The sequence below is a fragment of the Petaurus breviceps genome, unplaced genomic scaffold (assembly GCF_028583685.1).
Source record: "Petaurus breviceps papuanus isolate PSGF00001 unplaced genomic scaffold, PetGlider_PUasm1.0 140, whole genome shotgun sequence".
In the NCBI taxonomy this organism is placed as follows: domain Eukaryota; kingdom Metazoa; phylum Chordata; class Mammalia; order Diprotodontia; family Petauridae; genus Petaurus; species Petaurus breviceps.
Window position 1 is genome coordinate 17,273,717 of NW_027185698.1, and position 16,169 is coordinate 17,289,885.

Genomic DNA, 16,169 nt, shown 5'->3' on the forward strand with positions numbered 1-16,169 from the left:
ACCAGCAGCTAATCTGCCTCCACAATGCTTACCCCAGGAAATTCCGCCTATCCAGCTTGTGCTTTTCTTTATATGGGTATTAGCTTCTCCCTGTTCAGACCCTTCCTGTTACATCACCAACAGGGGTTCATACCTCCTGTTTCTTTACAGAATCTTAATTTGAAACTAGGTGCTAAGTACCTGTCAGCTTGGCAATACAAAGGGATCTTCAAATTTCCTTACATTACATCAAGTCAGGGAAGTTTATCTTCATGAGTGTCCTGTCTTTCCAAAGACACCTTCCTTTCCCCTCCCAGCACAGGGTTCATTTCCTCCTAGGGCCTCTATCTCTCCTTCTCTATCAGCTGGCTCTTTATGCCCTTCTCAGGCCAGGTTGGGGGGCTTTCGTCTCTCTCTCTCTCTCTCTCTCTCTCTCTCTCTCTTTCTCTTTCTCTCTCTCTCTCATCTAAGCAAATCTTTCTCTTTTCCCCTTCCTCCTAGACCCTACTGTCTGTTAGAAACCTTGCAAACCAACCATGATCATTGATATGCTACCCCTTTAAGGTTAGATACAATCAGCATTTTTTACAGGGACCTGAAGCTAACAATGGAAATTTGGGGGGCCCTCAAAAAGTCAGTGGGAAAGATGTTTTGAGACAGTTCAGCTTTTTGGTACCATTCCCATCACTACCATCTGCCTATCAATAGGGCCAATTGTTTGTCGCTTAAACATTGTATTTAAAGTACTTGGCAGACTTTAACTCACTATATGGATGGATGGATGGATGAAAAATCTTTATTAAGTACTTACTATGTACCAAATTATGGGTATACAGACATAAAATAATACTGTTCCTTATTTCAAAGAGGTCAGATTTTAATTTGGAGAGACAACACCTATGGTACGGTCCTCCTGCAGGATGGACAAAAAGGTCCAGTGGTCTCTAGGGTGATGACTTTAATATTATTAGGTGACAGGCAAAGTCAGTTGGGACATTTGGGGTTCTTGCTCAGCTTGTAGCTCCCCAGCTATGTACATGTTGCAGAGTATACCATTGAGGCCCTGACACCAATAGGGAAGAAACTTTTACTTCCCTTCTGGGTTGCGTTATATCAAAGGTATTCTTTTTGTGATAGTTTCTTTTCTTCATTTTTTTCTAGAGCCCCAGGGGTCAGTGCTGAGCTCTACCTTGGTCTGATTTTCTACTGAAATTGGGTCAAGGTAGAGTTCAGCACCTCAACTCCTGTTGGTTTCACCAATGCTGAGAGGCTCCACCACTGGTAACCCCTTCTGTTAGCATCATAGGATCACAAATTTAGAGCTGGAAGGAATGTTAAAGGTCGTCTAGTTAACCCCTCATTTTACAGATAAGGGAAACTAAGCCTGGAGTGGTAAAGTGACTTGTCCTCAGTAATATAGGTAGTTAGTGGCAGAACCTGCTCATCTATGTGTGTCAATGGAGAACTGCACTTGGAGACAAAAAGAGCTGAGATCAAATGTGCTCCCAGATGCTTACCATCTTTGTGACCCTGGGTAAGTCACTTACACTAAGATATCAGTCTTGGTTTCCTCATCTGTAAAATGGGGAGGATAATGACAGTACCTCCGTCACAGATGGTTGTGAGGATCAAATGAAATAAAGCATTTTACAAACCTTAAAGTATGATATAAGTGCTAGCAGTGATGATGAGGGTGATGATGAAGAACAGTATTCAAATCCAGTTCCTCTGACTCTAAATGCCACATTCTTTCCCTTGTACCTGGCTATCTTGCCAAGAAAAAATACTTTAATCCTGATCTTCCCTTATATCTCCATTAGTATGACTGAGCCGTTAGGTTAGAGAACCTGAGTTCGAATCAGACCTTTGCTACTTTAGTATTGGGGTGACTTTAGTCAAGTCTCTTCTCCCTTCCTGGCCCTCAATTTCCTAACCTTTAAAATGAGGGCATTGTACTAGGGCTCTCAAAGTTCTTTTCTGCCTCTAAAACCTACAATTCTTTAGAATGAAATGGGCTCCCTTCCCACCCCCAATTTCAGTTACATCACACAAGGCTTTGAGTATAAATTTTGTCATTTTTCATCGTTAAGCAGATCAGAAATCTTCTTTATAAATTGAAGTATCTTAGTTATATCTCCAAACTCAATTGGGCATCAGCACCATTATTTCAATATGTACATTTTAACAGTTTTCAATAGCTATAGCCACAAACTGAAAAGCCCCTGGGTCCTGTTCCTGTTACGCAGCCTCCCACCAGTGGTTTGAGATTGGATCTGAGAAGAAAAGTCATAGCATGGAGATTTAGTGTTCTTAAAAATATCTGAATGCCCTCCCTTCTCTTGGGGGAATGATGGGTGCAGATCACTGCATGTACTATCCCATAGTCACTGTTGCTTGGTTTTGATTAACTTTTTTTTCTTTGCTGTGAGGGAGATCTTATGGAGTGGGTGATGGGGGTATATGAGGAAATGCTTGTGATATAAAATGCAAAAGGCATCTATAAAACTTATCACTTTAAAAAATTGTTGGGGAGAATGGTGAATCCAGCTCCTTTCAATGCTGAAAGAAATGACCAGTAATGGGCCACTAGGTAAAATAAAGTGAAACTTAACTGCATCCTTCCATGGAACCAGAAGAGTTAAATCTTATCTTTTGTTTCCCAGAGGCAGCACCTGCAGATTATCTGATCTCCTTAAGAAACAGGCATCAAATTGAACATTTTTGTGATTGCATCTCAAACCTATCAGTTGGTGAAAAGGGAACTTGGATCTCAAGGTCTAAGTAAAATATTGAAAGTGAGATTACTAAGAATGGTATTTGTTTAAGGGTCAGGAACATGAAAGTCGAATAGACCCAAGAAATGGAGTGAAAATTGAAAGTAATTGATAAAGACTATGCAGAATTTAAGACTTCAGGAAAGGGAGAAAATAGCTCTAAGTATCAAGATGAAGGAAACCATAAATGACAGAGTCAGAGAGTTTTTCAAGGTACCTAAAGGGAATATTAATTAAGAGTCAGCAAATCCATTTAGGCTAAATAAGATAAAAGTCTAAAATCATCTCTCTCGTTTGTTTATTTATTTATTGTTTTGCTTTGGAGTGTAAAGATACTTGGAGGGGCATAATTTTGGTATTTCTGAAATCTCTTGTGACAGGAGTTGAAATACTTCCTTTTAAAGTTGCTTCAGGAAAATCCTCCAAATAAAACAAAAACAAGTTGTTAGGTTTTTGTTTTTATTTTTCACAACAAAAAAAAATTGATGAGTATTAAATCATTTCTGAGTTGCCATCAATTTTTGAAGAAGCAGGGAGGAGAAATCAATGTGGATATATGAGTGGTCATGGACCAAGGGCCAGCCTTGTAGGCAGAAAGACCTGGATTCAAGACTTGCTTCTAACACTTGCTTCTGACACTATCACTGACAAGCCACTTAACTTCTTAGTACCCCAGGCAACCCTCTAAGACCGTAAGTTCTATATGTGTTTCCAGTCTGGAATTCCCTTCGTTGATAAACTCAAAAGTCTAGATTCCCTTAAAAAACAAATGTAGGTGCAGGTGTACATATGTATGTGTGTATGGTATTTATATATGTATATATACATATATGTGACATGACCAAGTAATGTAAGCATTAATAAAAATCACTAGAAATTATATATCCAAATGATGACAGTAAAATTACATCAGGAAGATAAGTTGTTCAGAACATTGTTAGAATCTTCAGAATCAGTTTATAAGTTATACAAGAAAGTCATTCTCAACAATTTGTAAATATACCTGGTCTGGGGGCAAAAACAATATTATCCAACTTTATCATCAACGTGTCTGTTAAAGATCTGGCTCTGAATAACTTTTTCCTGTTTGCAAAAGTCAGATTCACCAGAAAAGGTAAAGAAGAAACTATAAGACAGTGGGAACAGCACTGGATTTGGAGTCAGAGCTTGGGTTCAAATTCTGGTTCTGCTGCTAGCTGTCTCTGTGAACTTGGACAAGTTCCTTCACATTTCTCTCTAGACCTCTTTTTTCTCATGAAAAAGATTCTTTATAATATGCATCATACAATGAGGGGGTTGGACCAGCTAAGGGATGCTTACCTTTTTTTATGTCATGGAACCCTTTGGCAGTCTGTTAACCAGTGGCTCCCTTCTCATAATAATGTGTGTTGCCTGCATTCATAATTGATGCAAATGCCAAATTTTAGTTAGAGGTTAGTGAAAATAAAGGTGGTTTTTTTTTCCTCATCCAAGTTTACAGATCCCCTGATAGCTATCCTTAAACCCCTAAGGGGTCTATGAATCCCAGCTTAAGTATCCCTAGATGAGTTGATATTAAAGTTCCCTTTCAGCTCTAGTGTCTACGGTTTGCTACCACTGAAGATGTTCAAAACAATGTGCCCAGGTCGACTCTGAGGGCAGATTCAAAGGAGGAGAACCCAGAGTATTTGTAGCAAAGGTAGTATCCTTGAAGTGAATGATGCATGGTTTGTCAAGGGGGTGGGACCAGTTTGGATTTATAAATTCTGACCTGATTAGATTCTGAATAATAAATTCATTCTATTGGTTTATAGTTGAGAGGAAGCATGGTGTAGCGGAAAGACTGAAATTAGGAAGAACTATGTTCAGATCCTACCTCTGACACTTGTTGGCTTTATGATTGTAAGGAAGTAACTTAAAAGTCTCTGAGTTTTGTAGTAGACCTATTTATTTTTAAGTTTTATGTAGATGGCCCTCAGTGTTGGTGGAAGAAATATCCACATTGACAAAATCATAGATTGAGGCACTTATTTATATAATGATATGACTAATGAGGAAATACTCAAATCAACAAGACTCAGAATGTTTATTATACTGTCCTAGTCAGTTTTTGAGGGGAAAAGGAGTGCATTTCTTTTGACAATCTTACAAATTAAAAACCATTTGAGTTATCTATTATTACATTTGCTAAAAAGCTTCTACCCTTTTTTAGAATCCTAGGTAACCGCGTAGCTGAGCTGGAGAAAAAATTGAGAACTCTGGAAGTCTCGGGTTTGTGGAGTCTCCCAGGTGAGTAAAAACTTCATGAAAATTATTGACCGCAGTGGTTTTCTTAGGTGATCATCATGCCATTTGCATAAGAAGTCTTAACCTTTTTAGTATTCTTTTATTAGAAGAATATCATTGCTGAGACATACAAAAGCGTTTGGATGTGTAAATCACAGGTCTAGGACAGGAAAATGTCATGTGGTAAACACAAGGAGCATTCACAGTGTTGCCAGAGGAAATACAGAATAGTTAATGGCTACTTGCAATGTTATGAACTTAAACTGTGTCACTCGGAGGGCCTGGCTCTATTTCTACCTCCAGTAAATACTATGGTTTGTATTGGTTGCATGTGCTCAATTCAGTCATTAGTCCTAAAAAGTACTGGAGGAGCCCACCAGTCGGCACCCCCATTCCCCTACGACCCTTGACAAAAACTCCAACTTGTTTCTTTTCCATTCTGCAGAGGTACCAAGCTCGGGTTTCCTGTGGAGGTTTTTCACGGTTGAATACTCGGAGGAAACTCCTTCTACTGTTCACTTTAATTAACTATATTTATCCCGTTCATCTGAGAAAAGTACCCCCTTCATAAGACCACCGCCAACTAGTTCCCTTTACATTTAGCCTCTTAAGCAACTTATATTTATCATTCCGCCCCTTCTTTTCACTGCTATCAAAGTCATGAATATTTTTAGTTGCTTAACCTTTCTACACTAACCAATCTCTCCTACCCCTTAATCATATCTGTTGTTTTTGTCTAATGCATGATAACTCCATCCATGTCCTCCTGGGAGCCGCACAGGATGGCAGGCATGACTAGGCTATCTACCTTATTGGTGAGAGTGCCCCTATTGATGAGACCTTAGATCCATCAAAGTAACTGAAAAAAAAAAAATGATCAATTTCCTTACCCAGTAGGTAACAGATCATAATCATAAGTTTTCTTACTCTGACTCCAAATAGTTTCATCAGATTGCCTGGGGATAGGGAGGGGGAACAGGGATACATAATTGGAAATTTCCAATAAAAACTTCGCACGCTTTGTGTCAAAATATATAGCATAGCTCATTCAAAGTGAGGGCTCCCTTGAGAGGTAAATGGTCCACTTGTAAGAACCTTTTGCGGAAGTGAAAGCAGTATCATCTGTGGTTTTTTTTTTTTTTTAAATAGTTGCATTGTTTTAATCCAGCCATGCAAGTTTATCATTCATCCAGAGAAAAAGTTAAATGCTCCTCATTGTTTATGTTTTGGTGTTATGATTTTTTTTTCATCCAAAATTCCTGATGTTTTCAACATATATAAAAAGATTGAAGTTGAAGAAATGAAAGCTGAGAGGGTTTTTTTTTTCCCCTTTTCCGGCACTTTTCTGTTTGAGTAAGACAACAAATTAATATTTATAAAATAACAATTGTCTCTTTCCTTCTTTCTGCTGCCTGAAGGCCTGAGCTACAATGTTTCAGTGGGATTCAGGAGTAGGTTCTATTTGAAATGTCTTTTATAGCTATTTTTTAGCAATAAGTAATATCATTGCATGTGAATAAATAGAAATGTGCTATCTGGACAGTCTTGTGTCCATCAGATTAGGATATTCAGTTGAATTAAATGGTCTCAAGGGAACTGGCCTCTCTTTGCCTCCCTTTACAGAGCAAATATTCTGTAGTAAAACTGGCCATGAGGCACTTGGCCAAATGAATTTACTCATGTTTGTCCTTAACACCAGCCTTAATGAAAGCAGTGGGGGAGAGAAAGGGGAATGAGGGGGAAAATTCTCTTCAAATTTTCAAAATTATGTGCTGACAGTGGCATTGCCTTCCTTTGTGTGATGGTAAAAAGAGAAATGTCAAGGTATAATAGGAAACCGCTAGGAAAGGAGGAAGAAATGTTCCTCTCTTCTTCATGTAGGTCAGTCTGTTCTGTTGAATGATATTTCTGTTTGTCTCCATTTTAACCAACTGAATTGCAATGCAAGGATTTTGGGTTTTTCAAGTGAGAGGCAAGTTAAAAGATTCCAGCCACTGATCTCTCCCCTCCCAGGGGTTTTCAGAGACTTGTGCGTTGCTTCTAATGCTGGACTCAGTGCTAGCTACAAACCAATCATACGGTAGTATCTGCCACATATCTACCTTGAGGGCATCATGTGACACAGTAACCAAAAGAAAGTTAATTTGATCTGACCATATCAATAGAAACATAGTGTCCTGGGCAAGAACCTGCTCTGAATAGACAATATTTGTTCAATTCTGGATACCATATTTAAGAAAAGATATTGACACATATGAAATGTTGAGAGATAATAGAAAATATAAATTAAGTGCTAAATTGTATAGTAGTTAGGAATTCATAAAAGGGAGACATTAGTGTAAACCAGAATATCTGGCAAAGTTTCATGGTTGAAATAGGGACTTGAAAAAAAAAAGAAAGAAATAGGGACTTGAATTAGGCTTTAAAAGATGAGTAAAATTTGATTGGGGAAAGGTCAAAAACTCAAACAATCTAATCATTATATTGAGGCAATATGGTACAATGGAAAGAGCCCTAGACTAGGAATTGGGAGATATGGACTCTAAACCATATTAGAATCCATATTTGGTCACTGGCTAGCTGAATAATCGTGGGCAAATCCCTTGACATCTCCAAGCCTCAGTTTTCTCATCTACAAAATGGGGGGAGTTGAACTAGATGAATTCTAAGGAACCTTCTAGTAGATTTAAGTCCCTTAACCTAGCATCCTATGTTTCTAGGCCCTGTTGACTGCTAACTAGCCAGGACATTTCACTTCTTTGATTTCAAATCAGGGGGTTGGATAAATGGGGAAATACATGATGTCTCAAGTTTCTGTATGCTCTAAAACTATGAATCTCTTCTGTGATTATGAATGAAAATGATTAAATATACTTTCCACCACCCTCCCCATCCTCCACCATTGTAGTGTTAAATTTGATCATAGAATTTGGACAGCAGAGCTTTGGGAAGAAATAGTTCCCTCTCCCTTACCTCCCTCAGCAAATAGTTTAGCTCTTGCTCTTATCTTGGATACAAAGAAGGCTTACTTTAAACAAGTTTGACAAAATGGCAGACCCTATATAGAAAAAGAATCTAGATATTATGAGTTGTTTTTTTTTCTCTTTAGAGAAGAGGTAGAATGGCATAATAAAAGCAGAATAGGATGGTAGATAGAGAACTGGTTTTGGGGCCAAGGAGACTTGGATTCAAATTCTGTCTCTGATATACACTTACTATGTAACCCTAAGCAAAGACCCCTAATCTCTCAGTATCTTTGGCAGCTCTTAAGAGTCTAAATGGTAGGAGATATACCAACCTGCATTGGTAGAGGGAGTTTCCTCATCTGTAGTTTCCTATGTCAGTGAAATCCCAGGTCCAGGCCATATCCCTATCTTTGGAACACCTGTCCTTTTGCTCTCGTCCCCATGAAGAGACAGTTTGGTAATTTGCTGAAGAAATAATAAGTAGGCCTGAAAGAAAGGCTGTGCTTCTCCATTAGGTGTAACCCTTGAAAGACTGGGAACTCCCTTGATTTCTTCCATTGGTCCTTTTCCAGTCTTCTGTTACAGGTGGTCAGAGCTTTAGGATCTGCAGTATCAAGTTTACTGAGTATGTTCTTGGCATAAAAATGCACTAGAGATAAAAACTAAAGTATTCTGATGGTAGCAGAGAGCCTATTTAAGGGTTTCTTATAATGCTAGTTTTGTCACCTCATGGCTTCATTGGAAGCATCAACCTGGGGACAAAGAATATTGGGGGTTGGGTTGTTTTTTGTTGTTGTTGTTATTTTCATTTTTGTTTTTTGCAAGTGCTTAATAACCTGAATAGAAGAGCAATGGGAAACTCATGTTACCATCCAGCAGCCATGGGACCACATTATCAAGCCTCTACCCTCTAAACTCAATGCCAACACGTGCAAAGAAATGGAGAAGCAAAGCAGAAAAGATAGTTTACCAGTCACTGGTTGGACAGATTCATTCATTCATTCATTCATTCATTTATCTATTTATTTATTTATTCATTCATTCATTCATTCATTCATTTATTTATTTATTTTAAAGCAATCAGGGTTAAGTTACACAGCCAGTTATTTCTGGGTATGGTGCTAAGTGTCTGAGCCCGGATTCGATCCCCAGGTCATCCTGACACTGGAGCCGGTGCTCTTACTCACTGAGACACCTGGCCTCCCCAACAGATTTATTTTTTAATAAAAAATTGAATGTTTGACAAATAATTAAGGTAGTGAATTTAAATTCCAACTTTTAAAACCTCTTTCTCCTCTTAAAGTGGATAAACTATTAGAATGCCTATTCTTATTGTATTGGGTGGTAGAAAACATCAATGAAGAAAGTGAGTCTGAGCTGGAAAAAAAAATGTGATTCCTGCTGATCTTTCTAAATCCAGTTCAAATGGTGCCTGCTTTGTTCAGCTTTTGTTGACCATGTCTTGTCACTCCCATCCCCCCCAGTAACATTGAATGTCTACAGCATGTACAATTTTCTGGTTGAACGTTTTACCAGTATTTTAGTTATTTGTGTAGGAATTGTATCTCCTCCATCCCTACACCTCCTGCTCTCCCATTAGAAGTTAAATTTTCTCCTTGGGGAAAAAAGAATAGTTTTGTTCCCTGTTGTATCCCTCTTAGGGACTTAGCATGGTGCCATACTTAAATGAATGTTCCCTATATATTTATGAACAGTTTTGAAAGAAGGCTACTAGCAATGGAATTTCAAAGGGACCTGTCCCGGTGATTATCCCTCTAAACAAAATGTAAAAACCTACAATAAAGAGCTTGAGAATTCACAATTTGAGAAAAAGAGAATCTCAGAGGATATTTCATCCAACCCATGCCTGTCTATGAATCCCTTCTAGGGCCTCTCTGACAAGTGGTTATCCATGTCTCCTATTGAACAAGCAGCAACCTAGCAGCAAGAGACATGCTTCTACTGGATGCTTCCCATGGTCATTGCTCCTAGTTCTGCCCTCAAGGGCCAAGCCCTTTACCCCCCCCCAAAAAAAACCTACCCCCTTCTTCATTATAGCTCTTCAAATGATTGAAAACAGGTACCTTGTGCCTTTTAAGCATTCTCTTCCCCAAACTAAAGCATTCCAAGTTTTTTCAACAGTTCTCTTATGGTCTAGTCTCCAATCCTTTCCTTATCTGGTTTCCCTCTTTTCACCTGTTACCATTAGTCATTATGGCATTCAAGGTCTAAAATAGTATCTTAGAGGTGTTTGTAATGGGGAAAAATAAAGCAGGCTCATCATATCCCTTGTTCTAAATACTATATTTATATTATTTTCATATGCAAACATACATCTCTTTTCCTATTATAGTAAGGTTTGTTTCACTATCATTGAATAACTATTTTTTTAAAACAAGGTTAGGACTTTCCGCTCTGAATTACTATTACTAACTACTACTAGTCCTACTACTACTGATAAGAATTGTATTATGTAGCACTTTAAGGATTTCAAAGCACTTGGCACATATTATCTTATTTAATCCTCACAACAATGCTGGATATTAATAGTTTCAATTTACAGACTATGGAACCAAGGCTAAGAGAAATCAACTCATGCTATTTGTTGTTGTTCAATCAATTCAGTCTTGTCCCACTCTTCATGACCTAATTTTCTTGGCAGAGATACTGCAGTGGCTTGCCATTTCCTTCTCCAGTAGATTAAGATAAACAGAGGTTAGGTGACTTACCCCGGGTCACACAGCTGCTAAGTATCTGAGACCTATTTTGAATTCAGGTCATCCTGACTCCAGGCCCAGTTCTTTGTCCACAGAGTCAGCTAGCCACTTCATAACTCACGGTCATACAGCTATAAAATCTCAGATCTAAGATTTAATCCTACATCTCTCCTGATGTTAAGTCCTGATACTACATCTCATTTGATTCTGACCATCTTTCTAGCCTGAGACCTTTTTTAGACTCTTAACCCTGTTGCCCAGGCTATAAACTGTCCCTCCCAACTTTGTATCATCTGCAGATTTGGTAAATGTGCCACCTATGTTTTCAAGTCATTGATAAAAGTCATTTTATGTAGCGGCATAACTATTAAATGGTGCAGGACAAAAGACAGATCCACAGGGCACTCTATTAAAACCTTTCCAATATGTCATTGATCCATTAGCTGCTATTTTTTAGAGCTATTCATTCAACTAATTGTTGACTCGACTGTTATCTAGCCTATATCTCCCCATTATGAGTCATCCGCAAGGAGAATGTTGGAGTTGGAATCTGTCAAATGTCTTGCTGAAATAGAGGCAAATTTATCCACAGCTTCCTCCTGATTTACCACACTAGTAACCCTGTCAAAAAAGGAAATGAGGTTCATAAGATCAAAGATTGAGGGTTGAAAGGGACCTGAGTGGTCCTTGAGTATAACTCATTAATTTTACAGGTGAAGACACCAAGGCCTAGAAAGATTAAGTAGTTCCACACCAAAGTCACACCAGGTAGTAACCTAGGCTCTCTGACTCCAAAGCCTGGGTTCTTTTCATTCCCTGTGCCACCAGGATGTTCTTAATAAACCTTTTCTGGCTTTTAGCAATTACTACTTACTAGCTTTCTAAATCTTACAGACCATTCCTTTAATAATACATTCTGGAATCTTCCCAGGAATCAAAGCCAAGCTTACTGGCCTATAGTCTGAAGATTCTAACCTTTTCACTTTTTGAAAAACAGGTTAACATTTTCCCTTCTCCAGGCCCTGTGGCACCTCACTCATTCTCCAGCTTTTAAAGGTCACTGACAAAGGCTCAGCAGTCACATCTGCCATTTCTTTCAGTAACCTGGGATGTTATTCATTGGACCTGGTAACTTGAACTCATTGAAGACAGCTAGGTGTTCTCTTACCATATTTTCTGTACTTATCTTGAATTTTAGTTCCCTGCAACCATTTTTGCTAACATTTAATCTGAAAGACCTTAATAGATAATATAGAAAATGAAATAAGAATTGAATAATTCTGTCTCTTTTGTTTCATTCATTATTACCTACCCATGCATGTGAAGCAGTGGATTACTCCCTTCTTTGGTTCTGCTTCCAGAACAATTTTTAAAAGCCCTTTTTGGTTATCCTTTGCATTGATCACCAATCTCAGTTTCTTCTGGGCTTCAGTGGTCCTGACACTAATCTTGTATATTTTTAGAGTCATTCTCTATTCCTTACCTTTGTTTCCATCTTTTACACATCTTCTAAAAATCTAAGTTGTTCTCTGAATTCAATGTGGATCCACACTTTAGATAGCTCTGCCTTTCCTCCTTTGTTCAAATCATTTGGGTCTATATCTTCAGAATTTAATTCTTGAGAGTTGGAGAATTGTCTTTTATTGGAAGATCCAAGATCCAAGAAGTAGGTTTTCTGTCTTTCCCAAAGCTTTTACTAAGCCTTGTATCTGATACCAAAGACAACAACACTAGATAGTCTTGGGACTTTTACTCTCTGAGATTTGGTTTCTCCACCTATAAAAGAGGAGCTTGAACTAATATAGGTGTTCTCCAAGGTCTGTTTCAGTGTTTTTCTTGTGATTCTCACTTTTGATTGGTATATCTAGAAATCAAACATTCATCCATTCATCTGTATTTGTGATGTAACACATAGGTGTATTCACAATGAGGGGAAACCTGATACCATTTACACTATAATTCCCATGTAGACATTACAAATACACACACACAAATATGTGAATCAAATTTATTCATGCACAAACATTGTCATTCTACTTACTCCTTTCTATTTGAGACATGAGTTTTTTTAACTCTTATTCCAGTAAGAATTGGAGCAAACCTGGGAACAAATGGCCATCTGATTCTGTCTACGTTTGGTTATCACAGACTTGCATTGACGGCATTTACGTGGCAGGATTTAGCTACTTCTAACATCTCATAGAGGAGAAATTAATCTTGGCAATTTTATTTATGACCAAACTCTTCATGTAATGATTTGGTAGAACTAGAAATTTTATAAAGGTATATGACTTTTGCCCTCTTAAATGAGTAGATTTATATTCATATTCAAATTCAGGAGAAAATGCCTGTTGGCTGAATTGATAGGTTTAACAAAAGAATTTGTCATAATTCTAGTCCCTCTTGGCTAGAGATTCAGCAATGAGAAGGAGCCAATAGAGTATCCCTGTGATATACTGGAGACCTCTTTTAGCACTGATTAGCAAAGTCATTCATTTATTAATTCACTTTTTCATTTGTACATTCATTTAACAGACATTTAAGTGCCTACTATGTGCGTTTAATAAGAACCCATGTTCAGTTCTGGGAGCCATTTGAAAATTTGTTTTCTGTTTCATTGGGACATCACAATCAAAGCATTCATCCCCTAGAGGCTAACCTTCTGCAATTGAGCTTCTCCAAATAGACTGGTCCTTGGATAGCAGACACATTCATTTGCTGAGACCACGTATAGTTTTTTTTTTTTCCAGTTTGGCAGAACCTATGATAGCTTTTTGTCTGCTGGCCTAGCTTGGATCACCTTAATACCAAAATGAGGTAAGATTGTTATGAAAAGGGGCATCTAGGTCGTGCAGTGAATGGAGCACCAGCCCTGAAGTCATGAGGATCTGAGTTCAAATCCGGCCTCAGACACTTAACATACACACACACACACACACACACACACACACACACACACACACAAAACTAGCCATGTGACCTTGGGCAAGTCACTTAACCACAATTGCCCTACCTTCCCCCTCCAAAAAGCCAAAAAAAAAAGAAAGAAAAAAAAGATTGTTGTGAAAAGAAGAGATGAAAAGGTGGGGAAGACAAGGTCTTTGCCTTCAAAGAACTTAAAACTAAATAGTAAAAAAATTAATTATACACAAATATATACATAAATATAAAAAGTATATCTGAGAGTACAGTGTGCTATGAAATCAGATGAGAGATCAGTCATGTGGTTACTTTATTGTATTATTATTAATATTTATTATTATTATTAATATGTAGTTACTTCATGCCAGGCATGATGGTATAATGGCACTAGAAATCATTGTTGTCAGTGAATATGTCATAGAACAGATAACATTTGAGCTAAGCATTGAAGTAGGATTTCAACAGACATGAGTAGAGGTGCTAACCAGGGAGAGTGCAGGATTATGGTCAGAACACAGAATAACAAGCCCATGTTTAGTAAATGGTGAATGGTACAGTTTAGATGGAGTGAAAATACAGGAGCAAGGGTGGCATGAGATGAGTCTGGGAAGATGGGTTGGAATTTGATCCTAGGGATCTTAAAAGACAGGCCCAGGACTTTAAAGCTTAAACTTTATGTGATGGACTTTGGGGAGTTGCTGAAGGTTTATGATATGCATTAGGAAAACTAATCTCACTGTGATGTATGGGGGCCTTGTAGTTCCCAAAAAACTTTTAGGCAAGAAAATATTACAATGACTTGGGGATTTAGAGTGATTGGACAAAGTTAGTAGAAAGCCAAAAAGAGTTTTTGGTTATGTGAATTCACAGGCTTTAGAGAGGGAAGAACTTTATAGTTTGTCTAGTCAATCAATTAATAAACATTTATTAAGCACCTACTATATACCAGGCACTATGCTAAGCATGGATGATGCAAAAAGAGTCAAGACAGATGCTTTCCTCAAGGAGCTTACAATCTAATAGGGTACAACATGCAAACAAATATATACAAAGCAAGCCATACACAGGATTATTAGGAAATAATTGAAAGAGAGAAAGCACTAGAATTAATAGGTTTTAGGGGAGGCTTCCTGGAGAAGGCAGGGTTTTAGTTAGGACTTAAAGGATGCCAGGGGGGGGTCAGTAATTAGAGCAAAGGAGACAGAGCTTTCCAGGCATGGGGGAAATAGCCAGAGAAAATGGTTGGAACCAAGAGATGGAGTATCTTGTTTGTGGAACAGACAGGGAGCCAGTGTCACTGGATCAAAGAGTACTTGTGGAATAAGGTGCCCAATTCACTCATTTTATAGATGAGGAACCTGGGACCCAATACTGGACAAGTAGTAAATAACAAAGCTGGGGTTAATGAGTGTTCCCTATGCATTAGAAGTCACAGTCAATGTTATAAGGGCCAAGTAAAGGTGTGGCAAGCAGGATTTTGCTATAGCCTAACCCTGCTAAGGACAGAGGATCTATACTTGCTTATATATGACTAGGTTTTGCCAGCATTGTTTGAGGGATATAAATTCAATCTCTTGTCAGACTCAAGAATACCTAGTTTCAGTCCTTGCGGAGAGACACAAAAGAAGAGATCATAGTCCAATCTCATTTAACAAAAAATGTCTTATTTTTAACTGATTGGGGTGCTCTCAGGCACATTGCTTTTAAGTAGAGACAATTGATTACATTGGCAATTTGGTCAGTTAAAAACTCTGATTTACAGGGACAACTCATTTATAGAGCCCTTTAAAGTTCAAAATACACTTTTCTCATGACAACCCTTTGAGGTATGTAGTATTAGCCCCATTTTATAGATAAAAAAATAGAAGCTCAGAAAGGCAAAATGTCCTAGAGGTGGTCAGAAGAATCCCCTTGAGGAAATCTCATCATAGCATATTCTGGAAGCTTCTGGCATCAATAGCAATCAGTAACCACAACTGACATTGGTGCCTTGCACTTTACAGAATTTTCCTCAAAATGAACCTCTTGAGGTAGACCGTGCAGTCTTATTAGCCCTGTTTTAGACATGAGATAAAATAAAAACTTGGAGGTAAAAAATTGCCACCAGGGATTTCTCTGGAGCCCTTCCTTTTGAGACAACATCTCATAAAATCTAAGGAGTGGCTTGTGCTGTGTCTTTGGTACAGCTATATGCTGAGCTGGGTAATCAGGAAGGGCTGTGGCAGTGGGGTGACCCTCTGAGGATGCAGGAGAAAAGAGGCACTGTGACCCTTCCCCTCACCCACCCAAAGCAAGAACAAGCATTCAGATTGAAGTCAGTCTTGCTCATAACAATTCACATTCCTGTAAGATTTAAGATTGACAAAATGCTTTCCTCATAAGAACCTTATGAAGTAGGGAAGGCAAGTAATTATTATCTCTATTTTACAGATGAGGAAACTGGGGTCCAAAGAAATGAAGTGACCTCCTCTAGGTTACCTGGCTCTCAAACATCCGCAGCCTCCTGGTTCTAAATCTAATATTCTTTCCATTACTTTGTGTTCTCT

The 16,169-nt window shown here is 38.2% G+C and overlaps 1 protein-coding gene across 3 annotated transcripts in view; it reads left to right on the forward strand.

Annotated features, from left to right (window-relative positions):
• The window catches only part of CCDC149 (coiled-coil domain containing 149), a 156,266-nt gene that overhangs the window by 123,082 nt on the left and 17,015 nt on the right, over positions 1-16,169 (forward strand). For all 3 annotated transcript variants that reach the window (XM_069069060.1, XM_069069070.1, XM_069069073.1), the window contains one exon: positions 4,945-5,021. In XM_069069060.1, the coding sequence (XP_068925161.1) occupies positions 4,945-5,021 (77 nt within the window). The remainder of the gene's footprint in view (positions 1-4,944; positions 5,022-16,169) is intronic.